We start from the raw sequence: 12,099 nt of genomic DNA on the forward strand, positions 1-12,099 counted from the left end.
CCTTGGGCAAGGCACTTCACCCTATTTGCATGGGGGGGGGGGGGGAATGTCCTTGTTCTTACTGTAAGTCAATCTGGATATTAGCGTCTGCTAAATGTAAAAGGTAATGTAGCGAAGTTATGTGAGCTGTACCAGTTACCTGTTCTGCTCATCAAGCTTGGCGAGTAGCTCCACCTCATCGGGGCTGAGTTGGGCGGGGGAGGATGGGGAGAGAGCGGGGGAGGACAGGGAGGTGGAGGAGGAGGTGGCGGTGGTCTGCAAGGACGTGGGCGCGGCCACCTGGCTAGCCATCTGACTGACCGTGTGCGACACCGAGTTCTTGACCCATGAGAGTGTAGAACTCAGCTTTCCTGCAACCTTGTCTGTCGCCACCTACAGGCAGGGAGGGGAGAGATAGAATGGAAATCAGATTTTGACTGGGCAAAAGAAACACTTTTCTTGATATCTTTAGATGAAGTTTGACACTGTACATTTTTGTTGTTACTTTTGTTTTTGTTTTTTGAATTTTTTTTCAGTCAAGGTTCTAAAACAGAACTTTGACAGTTGAACTTCCTTCCTTGTCTGGTATTTTGTTCTGTTCTGCCTCCATGGGGCATCATTCCCCATGTTCAATCATGTAGACACAAACACAGCTGATAGCTCTTCATACTAAACAGCATGGTGTTTTAGCTCTGCAGCTTAAAAGACTGTAGGTAGAAATATGAGTACAGTAATGACTTATTAATGGGCTTACGAAAAGGTGGATGAAAAGATTTTACAAATGGATGATTAGCCTAAATGAGAAGTAGCTGATATTTCAAGCTAAAATGCAAATGTTTTATGCTTGATGCCGCAGAATACACAATGTACTCACTATTAAAGTGAAAGAAGCTGGACAAAAGCACAGGGCTGATTGTGTTAGACTGACACATTCCACTATTCATCTGAATGAATCGGACACCACTTGTTAGAATGTCAATGACACCTTGTTAAGTGTAAGTCCGTTTTCCAGCCCAGAACTTTTATAACAGGTAAAAGGTATTACCCAGTCTTAGCACATATAATAACATAACACATTAATTCTGACTTTCACAATAACATTCTAGAAGAAATTCACTGGGGATACTAACTAAACTCTATAAAGGCTGTCCCAGAAACACACAAGATAAAACATCAAGCTTACTAGTTTTGAAGCTAGGCTAGGCTAGTCACTGATGCAGTTAAGAGTTAACCCAACACATGAAGGAGTTACATTTCACAGAACACTACAGTACCTGTAGAGTGCTGATGTTCACAGAAAGGACTTTGGGCTATATTCACTTCAGAAATCCAACATGCAAGTCAATCAACAAAAACCAAGCGCGACAGGGGACACAAACAAACAAACCAAGTCAGTGTCATTATCCTAAAACAAAATAAAACTGCCTCATCCAATTGACTTTTCACAGATAATTCCCCCTTGAGAGATTGTCGTCCGCGTACGGTCGTAAGGCATTTCGCCTCGTCACATGAGGATCACAGTATCATCGAGGGTCAAAGTGCTTCTTCAGGAGGTATTCACAGTGCAGAGTTTAAGACCAAGTGCAGGCTAGCTCAAGTCATTTCTCCTTTCCTGTGCAGACACAGTCAGCAGAAAACACGCTCTGGAATTCACCTAGATACAAATCCTTTGAAAACACACGTCAGTAAAAATCTGTTGTCTTACAAAAGGCTTGTCTAGCCTACACGTTCTACTACGCAGAACTATGCACCCAAGGTTCCTCTTCCAATAGGAAGTTTGGGGTTGGGCTCATCTGTGGCATGAGGCAGGTTTTTAAACTTTCATATTTTGTCCTTACATCTGATGAGTCATGCATTAGGCCTGACAGTTACATAAATAGAGCACACAATTACTATACAACTAACACCTTACAAGACAAAGCTCTGTTGACAGACAGAAATAAAACAAAATAACCTGACACTTGGTGAGAGGAATAAAGAATGAGGAAGAGAGAGGGGGAGAGAGAGAGAAAGAGAAACCGAGAAAGAGAGACAGAGAGAGAAACAGAGAGAGAAACAGAACAGACAGTGAACAGATGTTACCATGCTGTGGGAATGAAAACATCGACAGCTGTTTTCCTGGATACACACAGTGTGGGCTTCTAATATTCTACCACGTCTCTGTGGCACTGTGGGAGCAAAGCTATAGAAGACAGAAGGATTAAACACATGGCAAACATTAACGTAGACACTGCCAACCTACGCTTAGGCTAGGCTATAGGTTAGCAAAACTCCCTTTACCCCATGGATTAATAAAATAATGTAATAAATAATAAAAATAATAAAATGAATAATAAAAGCACACCAAGGGTTCCTTATTGAAACTCTAGCTTGATATAATTGGCTCACACCGGCCCATGAAGATGTTGAGGTTGACGTCAGGGTTGTTCTGCAAAGTAACAACATCATCCTCTGTCCCTGACCTCTTCCATTATTCATCCAGAAGTAATTTACTGCGTGCGGAGAAAGCCCGAGGCCGGATCGACACTCAATGATACCCCCTGCATTTTGATTAAGCTTAATGAGGTACGTTTTAGGGTTCGCTCAGATAGGGTGAGTTTGATTTCCTTCCTCTCGTCTAGACAGGCAAGTCTATTAATCAAAAAAATCAATTTAAAAAAGGCCAAGTCATTAAACGTTCCAGTTCATTAAACGTTCCAGTCTCTTATTTTTTTTACATATTTGTAGTCATTTAGCAGACGCTCTTATCCAGAGCGACTTACAGTAAGTACAGGCAGACATTCCCCCGAGGGAAGTATAGTGAAGTGCCTTGCCCAAGGATTCAACGTCATTTGTACAGTCGGGAATTGAACCGGCAACCTTCTGATTACTAGCCCGATTCCCTAACCGCTCAGCCATCTGACTCCCTTCTTATCTGGACTACATCACTCACAACCAAACTGGCAATGTTATTTGCTGACCAGCCAATGTACTCTGTCAACCCCAATTCATATCCTGCCTGTTGCAGAATAACAGGAAATGAGGCCCCAGAGAAGCAGTGTTTTTAGTACTACACCCTATACCTGACCCACCTTAAAAAAAACTCAGGCACCTGTTCTGACCTTGGTGGAAATGAGATGATGTCATCGCTCGTGCAATGTCAACAAAAGGTTTTTGGCTCGTGGAATAGGTCACACTCTGGGTGGGTGAGGCAATCATTCTACTGTTCTACTGTACTTTCTGGTTAGAAAAGCACTGATTTATAAACTCTTCTTAAGGGTACACAGGCAAAATAATCTGAAAGATCTTCACAAGGGCTGTACCTGGACTACTCAATACTGAGATCTCACAGTAGCACTTTAATACAATCAGACGAGCACTTAATCAATGAGTCAAGATCGGTTTTGTGTACAGTAACATTATTGGCCAGCACTTACAATTAGCCTAAGATCTCTCAAATCAACTCTTCTACAACACCAGGAGTAAGACGAGAGAGAGAGAGAGAGAGAGAGAGTTCTTTGAAGACACATCTCCAGTGTGTCACGTCAGGCAGAACTAACTGGCAGGAGTAAAACCGAAATAGCACACTGGAGTCGAGACAACAAAAGCGGATCGACAGTTTGTTCAAGGGAGTATCGTAAATCTCCAGCGCTGAACACAGTCGCCTCACCCTTTTCTTCTCCCATTGAGATCAAAGAACACAGAAACAGATCTCCGTAGGAACCGATTGTATTTTCACATACAGTGCCTCTCTACGTATAACCATGGTCCCCATGTAATTGCAATTTGGGCAAGAATCACTGGGGAATTTTGTTTGGGTTCTGACAATAAAAAAATAGCCTACATGTCTAGGCCTACTTTGCAGTTTAACAGAGAGCCCACATCCTCATATCTGAACATTTCTATGAGTATTATGCTATCAGTTAACTCTAGTGTATGCTATAGGATTATATCTCTACACATTCTTCTTTGCGGCTGTAGGTTGAGGTTCACGTGTAAACCCTGGGTGCAGCGGTCGTTTCCGCTTTTGTTTGCCAGGGAACCGGGGGAATGAATGGGCCTCTGAGACTCACTCTGCATGTCTGATGAACACCCACGGCCGTCAGAGATTCCGCCTGAATGAAGCCTTAGCAACACAACGTTGATGAGATCAGAGGAATCAACAGAATCAGAGGAGGGTATTTCCTCTGTAGTTTTCTGGCCTGGGTGCACGACATCAGTCGCGAGCGATACCTCAGAATCCTGACAGCCTCGAAGTGACAGTGTTGTAACACTTAACCCACCAGACCGCACACAACAACACGACTCAGAATGCTAGTAGGCCTACTATGCTTTTACTTTTTACGTGGTTGTGTGGTTTGTGGCCGGTAAGAAACTGTCAATAACAAGTCGATCTCTACTTAAATCACACACCATTTTTTGTATGGCTTCCTCGAAATGAAACTGTTTGGACGGCAGGTGTCCCACAACAAAATTCCATCTGGCCGGCTTCAACTGAAGTCGTCTCTGTGCGGTGGGGTAAGATAAAAAGAGGGCTGACAGAAGGAGAACACACGCCTGCTGAAGAAGAAAAGGCTTTCAGTTCGCACAAAGAGGGCATCTTAGATTGGTCCAGTGTACATTGAGAATCTAAACAGGCCTCTCAGAGGGTTTTCTCCACTATACGACCACCTATAAAAGAAAATCTGGACATTTTCTAGGCCTAAATGTCTGGCCCGGACCAAGATCTATGGCGGTTTTACACAGTTCCTAAAATAGTTTAAGCTGAAAGAATGATTTTCATTGGGGAGAAAATATACATATATAAAATAGCCTTCAAATCTACCACACTTAGGGTAAGCCTATGTCTTGTAGACTAGGCCAAAACTCACATTTCTATTGCTGTTTTTCACCAAGGCTGTGAGTAGCAACCACACCAGTCTTTGCTTTGAGTAAAGAGTTTAGCCCTTTGACAGAACAAAGACTTAAATATCTTGGGCAAGTACAGACAAGTGAATTTCTGGTGACAGGGGTTACCCCAATCTCAAGGCACACTCACCACGTTCTTGTCGACAAGCTAAAAGAGGCACCGAGGAAGAAATGCTACAAGATTAACGTTATCTCCCTTAGAGAGTTATATCTCAGCTATAATGTCAAATGAATGCGTCTTTGTGGTTCAGTTTAAGTAAAAATTGTTAAAATAACCAGGCCTTTCTACCGATGCACCAATAGGAACAGACTAGTTAGGGTGAAAACGCATTAGCGCAGGCAACTAGTCTAGTTGAATATAAAACGTAGACACAGTATTATTTGATGCAACAATTTTAGCAACAAAGATCTAAGTGGACCGCGGTGAGAGGTAGTCTTCAGTGTTAGATCAGGTTGCGCTGCACAGTAACAGCTGTGTTTACCTCGAGACAACTAAGTTAGTTTATGGAAACAGATAGTTTATGGAAAGTAGCCTATCAATTAGATGGTTAGAACCTTTGGCGACACATTTGGGGAAAAACGTGTTAGGTCGGTTAATCCGGTTGTAATCATAGCTAGTTCTGAAACCACTCAGTGTTTCAAAATAGCACGACACTGTGCCAGTCTGGCATTGGTTGTTGGCAAACTTGATACAAGCGAAAAATAACAGCTGAAGGGTCAGTCTACTCTCTGGAAGGTACATGAAACGTTTCATGTTTACTAACGTTGTCATGTGTTAAAGTGTGCCGTATTCCTAAATAACAGCAATACGATTTCGCGGTAGGGGAAACTTGTTTGTGTTATTAAGTTGAAACTGAAAAGAGTAAAGACTTTGCTACAAGTCTTGTGTAAATTTGATTTGTTGTAGGCGACAGCAAACCCATCCTGTACCGGGCGGAGCCGCCTGCAAAAGCAATAAAGTGTAAACCGGTGTCACCGCGGGACTGCCCGGGTAACACTTGCTCTGTGCCGTCACAGTAGTAGACTACAAGGGTAACTCCCTGGGACAAAACACATCATTATATTATTCTGTATATTATCTACAGCAAAATACACATAGTGTCATATGCCATCTTGTTTCCAAATTCTATTGATATAACTACCCAGTATCCATAGTATAAAACTATGTGACTCGAATGCTTTCCATCCAGTTCAGCCTAGATACTGGCTTTCCTCTGATTCTCGCTGACGATAGCCACACTAGCTATCTAGCATTAAATACTCCAGCCCCGGCTTACCTTGAAACGTTATTAATCCTCAAATTCAAGGGTTAACTTTCCATGGACCGGACCGTGCAGTACGACTGCCATACAAAATTGTTTTAATTTAGTTGTTTGAATACAGCCTAGCTGCAACAAGCTAGCTAGTTTCCATCAGCTCAAATATCCAGCACATCGAGCCGACTACGTGTACACAAATGTCGCCGATCGCTGCTGTGCGTTTTCAGCTTACAGCAAACCTAATGTTTATATCAGTCCATGAGCCATGCGTTCAAGTCCTGTGTGGTGGTATAGAGCCATCTAGTGGTTCATACAATAAACTGCACTTTTCACTTTTGCCAGTGTCAAAATTGTTAATTTGTCCTCCACTTTACTTGTGTTCCAGGGGTAGCCGAATCTTATAATTAGAACTCACAGACGAGTGGCGACAGGCAATTTCTTTAAAGAATATGCCACATGAAACCATGATATATTCGTTTGAATAGAACTCATTCAAACTAACGTTTCTGGTTTCTCAAAATGCTTACGCACATAGGTCACTTTTCTTATGCTTTGACACACCCATTCGTCTGTTCTTTGAAATTGACGTAGACAACATGTCACCGTGTCATGACCAATTAGTGAAGATAGTAAAGATGACTTCGCTCAATGCAATCTGGGTGTGTTCAACAGATACTGTAAAACAGATGGTAAATAATGAGGGAAAAACATTGTCCAACCAACCAGTAAGTACGCTACAAGAACTGCAGTTGGGCTAATAGCAAAGGCGGAAAATAAAAATAAAAAAGCAATTTCGTATACTTCATTCCATAATTTATACCAGCACCTTATACGCCATTAGTGTCAACACTAAAATAATATTTCACCCATAACAATCACAACCGTTTTGCGTGATTTTCTCATCTCCGGTGCAGCAGGGGGCAGGCTGCTGTTTTGCCTGTAGTTTAACTTCTGCCATGTCCGTCCTGCGCATCAGTATTTTTCGAACATGCGCGCTACGATCTTCCTTTTTCAGTGCAGCGGAGTCAAGCCCCAGTCTTTGACTCCAGGCTCCTGTCTTACGAGACAGAAAAGACTGCAAAATGGTTAGTAAACTGTCGCAATACGTGCCTTCATACATGTGGAAGTCATGCTACTTCAGATATGTGCCGTCAGATATAGGATAAATGTTTTATTTTATATGGATGAAGGTAGATTACGTCTGGCTGGAACCCACTGAGGGCTACCCAAACGTGGCTTATGGCTGCCTGCTTGATTTAATTGATTCCTTCACTCCGTAGAATTCCCCTTTTCCTAATGTTGTGTGCGTTTGATAAGAGGAGGCTGTATTACATGTTGTCAGATTTTTCAATCGTGCACAAGCAGAACAGCCTCTGTTGCGATGGTCCTTATCATCAACGCTAGCTAGCTAGCCATGCTAGTTTACCCTATTGAATTCTTACCGGCCCTGATAGAATTAGCTAGCAATGGGTTACGATGTGACAGTGCTTGTGACAGTTGCTTTAACCGAGACGGGATACAGCGTACTGCAGACATTTGGTGTCTCTACATGGCCACGAGCAATACATGAATGACAGCTCTATGACTAATCCATTGAATTTTCATTCATAGGGTTTCGTTAAAGTGGTTAAGAACAAGGCCTATTTCAAGAGGTATCAGGTGAAATTCAGGAGAAGGAGGGGTGAGAATATCCTACTCTTCTATTGAACTTTTACTGTCGTGGATCCATTATACTTCCCGGGTCCTACAATGAATCTACACCCTGCTCCGCAACACAATTTATGAAACCTTGTTGTATCTAGAGGGAAAGACCGACTACTTCGCTCGCAAGCGTCTCGTCATCCAAGACAAGAATAAATACAACACCCCAAAGTACAGGATGATCGTCCGTTTCTCCAACCGGGACATCGTCTGCCAGGTGAGCACGGATACCTGTTCAAAATGAAACGACCAGGGATTTAAATTGGCGCTTAATCCTATGTTCCACCAGTAGGATACCGCGGACAAGATGAGACATAACTGTTCTCGAGGGTAAAGCACTTTCTTCTTCTTCTTCTTGCAGATCGCCTACGCCAAGATCGAAGGTGACATGATCGTGTGCGCGGCCTACTCACATGAGCTGCCCAAGTATGGGATCGCCGTGGGTCTGACGAACTACGCAGCAGCCTACTGCACAGGCCTGCTGGTAGCCCGCAGAGTAAGTTAATCCTGAGCCCAAGCCATTGGCCCAAAGGTTTGAAGGGGACCAAGGGTTTCTTCTAACCTCACTACTTCTCTACCCAGCTCTTGAACAAGTTCAGCTTGGACAAGGTGTACGAGGGCCAGGTGGAGGTCACCGGTGACGAGTTCAACGTGGAGAGCATTGACGGCCAGCCAGGTGCGTTCACCTGCTACCTGGATGCTGGTCTTGCCAGAACCACCACTGGCAACAAGGTGTTTGGAGCCCTGAAGGGGGCTGTGGATGGAGGCCTCTCTATCCCCCACAGGTGAGCTCACCTGTCGGCTTCTCCGTGTTGCCATGGTGTTTCAGGGGAGGGCTTTCCGCTGCTTGATGATGATACACTTGAGACTGAGCAAATTGTAGTTGGTCCTTCATTTGCATTGGTTGATGTGAACCTGTTTCAAGACGGGGCTGAGAGCAACTAGCTACGTGTTTTTTGGGGGGGTGTCGTGGTTCTGTGGTCAAACTCGAGGTATTTGAAAACCCATGTTTGGTTTGAGCCATTTAGATTTTTTTTATTCTTGAATTTCATGCTGGTTTCATATATTGGGAACGTAATTAATCGCCAATTCTCACGTCGACTGTTCTGTAGATGGCCACGTGTTTGTGTTGTAGTTTGTTGGGTGGTGGTTGTGTTGGGCCTAGTTTACACCCCAGTCTGAGACGCTGACATCTCTCCCAGCACCAAGCGCTTCCCTGGATACGACGCTGAGAGCAAGGAGTTCAACGCTGAGGTCCACCGCAAGCACATCATGGGCATCAACGTGTCCGAGTACATGAGCTACCTGATGGAAGAGGACGAGGACGCCTACAAGAAGCAGTTCTCCCGCTTCATCAAGAACGGTGTAGCCCCTGACATGGCAAGTCCTCGACCAACGCTGCTGCTGTATGGAACCCTCTGCCCGCTGGTGTCGTAATCCCCGCAGTATTAATGCTTCAGATGCCCTGTGGTTTTCCAACCATAATCCTTTTGCTTTTTTTAGTAGAAAATGTTGACATACGTAATGTCTGGCAAAAATTAGGATGTGATTAAACTAGTTCGTCCTTAGGATCAAGGCTCTTGGGTACACTATCAAATTGCTGTCACTTCCAAGATATTTAGATGTTTTTATATCTATAATTACTTTTACTGGAAGCTTCAATTTAACATGTTATTATCAGTGTGTAAGAGTTTTCAGAACTAGATTTTATTGGGAAAGTAATTTAGTAAAATCTTCTTGCAGATTGAGGAAATGTACAAAAAAGCTCATGCAAGCATCCGTGAGAATCCAGTCCACGAGAAGAAGCCCAAGAAAGAAGTCAAGAAGAAGAGGTGAGTTGACGTTCCGTCCTAAATTGTGTTCATTTGGTTCGTTTAGCTCTCTCGCTAAGTTTTATGGCGCTGATGTTGGCGTCCCCCTGGTGTCGTAGGTGGAATCGTGCCAAGCTGTCTCTGGCCCAGAGGAAAGACCGTGTCGCCCAGAAAAAGGCCAGCCACCTTCGGGCTCAGGAACAAGAGGCTGCCGACAGTTAGACGCTTCCCTTTTGATGTTTCTAATGATGGAGGAGAAAAAATGCTTTGTGCTAATAAATCTATTGAAAAAAAAAAAAACTCACCCCTGCGTTTTCATGTCATTTCATGACACCACTTGCATCAGCTTCTTGGTGCTGGATGTGTCCACTGATATGTGGCCAGTCATTGAAAATATATAAATACCTTTTGCTATTTTTGTGTAATAACTGAAGATGAGGGCTTTTGACCATTTGGTAATAGGATGTCATCCGATCAGAAAGTCTGCTCATGGTATTACAAGCTTTCTCATTTTCTCAGCACTTGCTGGCATTAGACCCCCTTTTAGTCCCAGACCTGAAAGGGGAAATGAACTAAACATTCAATTCTGAATTATTTACAATAAATCTGGATCACCCTGGTGGTTGCATTAACTAATGTGGATGTAGGTGATATTTCTGTATGTTGATCACCCACATGTCACAAAGGAGTGGGTGATTGTGACTGCTGAAAGGGCTTGGGTTCAAATCCCATATATTGCCTTTCTGACTTGCACTTAAAGAGCAGAAACTCAAAGTAATCATAATGATGTGTTATCAACATGTTCTTGGTTTAGTTGTGGCCCAGTGGTTAAGCATTTGTAACATGTCATTTGGGGGCCTGGGTTCAAATCTCATGTATGGCTTTTCTGATCTGCCCCCGAAGTGAGCAGATACTGTCTCCAAAAATAACACCCTTCACCAAGGAAATAATATCTACATATTCATGGTTGGCTATTAGCGTTATTTGCAATTTGTGGTAATTATGCTTTTTCTTAAAAAATTAACATAAAATGGACAAAAAAACTTGCGTGAAGTGTGACAGGAAAAGAATGGTGAGGGAGGAGGTAGACATAGAGAGAAGATTGATGGCTGGATTTGAACCCAGGCTGTTGCAGTACTGCCCCAGCTTTCAGAGCATGCATACTAACTCAGTGAGCTAACAGGGGAGCCCTGTTTTATTCAGGATTTCTGACAGCCCAACTCTGCAGATTGTTACAACTAGATAGTTCAATGTCAAGTTTAAACGTTGAGTGGAGATTGTGAATATCCCTGATAGCTCAATGGTTTAGGATGTGGGCTACTGTGTGAGGGGTCTTGTGTTCAAACCTGGTTGAAGGATCTTCTTACAGTTAAATTTTTGCTTTTCGACTTAAAAATAAAACTAGACTTATAATTAAAACTGATAAAAGGTCAATTTCTTATTGGACTCCTGTGGCTGTGGGGCACTCCCCAACTGTCCAGATCCCCTCTCCCAACTGTCTTTCTGGACAGTTGGGTACGTGGAAAGACAGTTGGGAGAGGGGATCTGGACAGGTTGGGGAGTGTGCTGCGGTTACAGGGATCTGGGCCGAGGGATGTGTTTGGTACTACACTGTGATTCAGTTGAACCCAGGTTGTTATGCTTATGCCATTGTTCTCAACCCTCTACACCATGCTCAGCCAGTCTACTACTACCTTGCTCAGTGGAGACCCTGCTGGAGTTGGGGGACCTTGCATGATGGGACCCCAGCTGTAGTCTAGCTGTGAGCTGGGATTTGACCCCAGGTTGCTGGGTTTGGCAGGCTGCCTAGTTTGCCGACCCCAGGTTGCTGGGTTTGGCAGGCTGCCTAGTTTGCCATTGGGTTGAAAAGGCAAGGGTGTGGGTGATGGAAGTCCAGCTGTGCTGGAACCCTGTGCTGGATTCGATCCCATACTATCAGGGTTTGCTGGTCTGCATGCTTATCCATTAGGCCACTGGGGCCCCACTTCCCTGACATGGAAAGGTACTAATTATCTTTAAAAACAGTTCCACTTAAAGAGATACTATCATGTTTTGCATACCAGAAAGCAAGCATGGAATTCTATGCCTCCACCCGGATTTGAACCGGAGGGGTCAGAACCTAAGATCCCTTGCTTATCCACTAGGCTACCAGGGCCATGCTGCGATTTCCTTCAGAATCCAAATATATCTTTATGAATTCCATGACATAAATTCAATGTTCAATTGAAATCTTTCATCTATAAGCACCTTGAGGGATTTGAACCCCTAACCTCTTGATCTGCAGTTGTTCACTCTAACCATTGAGCCAACCTTACAACCACAATAGTTGCATGGGGACAGTCACACTTTGTCATAATCACTCACTCATTTGTGAAACACACCTGGCAATCGTTTGTGTTGATTGGCAATCAGATCATAGTGCTTTCAAAACTGAATAGGCCTTAATGGGAATCTTATGGATC

The 12,099-nt window shown here is 43.5% G+C and overlaps 2 protein-coding genes across 2 annotated transcripts in view; one reads left to right on the forward strand and one right to left on the reverse strand.

The window, feature by feature from the left end:
- LOC124487239 (ecotropic viral integration site 5 protein-like) overlaps positions 1-6,347 on the reverse strand; it is a 28,800-nt gene extending 22,453 nt beyond the window's left edge. Inside the window, 2 exon segments of the mRNA XM_047049411.1 lie at positions 140-372; positions 6,144-6,347. Coding sequence (XP_046905367.1) covers positions 140-291 — 152 coding nt within the window. The 5' untranslated portion in view covers positions 292-372; positions 6,144-6,347.
- Positions 6,348-7,098: 751 nt separating this feature from the next.
- On the forward strand, positions 7,099-9,937 carry LOC124487533 (60S ribosomal protein L5-like). The gene is given in 9 exon segments (XM_047049918.1): positions 7,099-7,194; positions 7,196-7,210; positions 7,737-7,806; positions 7,928-8,043; positions 8,188-8,322; positions 8,409-8,611; positions 9,029-9,206; positions 9,570-9,658; positions 9,757-9,937. Coding segments are annotated over 9 exon segments (990 nt in total). The 5' UTR covers positions 7,099-7,113; the 3' UTR covers positions 9,860-9,937.
- The last annotated feature ends 2,162 nt before the right edge of the window (positions 9,938-12,099 follow it).

The sequence above is a fragment of the Hypomesus transpacificus genome, chromosome 26 (genome assembly GCF_021917145.1).
Source record: "Hypomesus transpacificus isolate Combined female chromosome 26, fHypTra1, whole genome shotgun sequence".
Classification (NCBI taxonomy): domain Eukaryota; kingdom Metazoa; phylum Chordata; class Actinopteri; order Osmeriformes; family Osmeridae; genus Hypomesus; species Hypomesus transpacificus.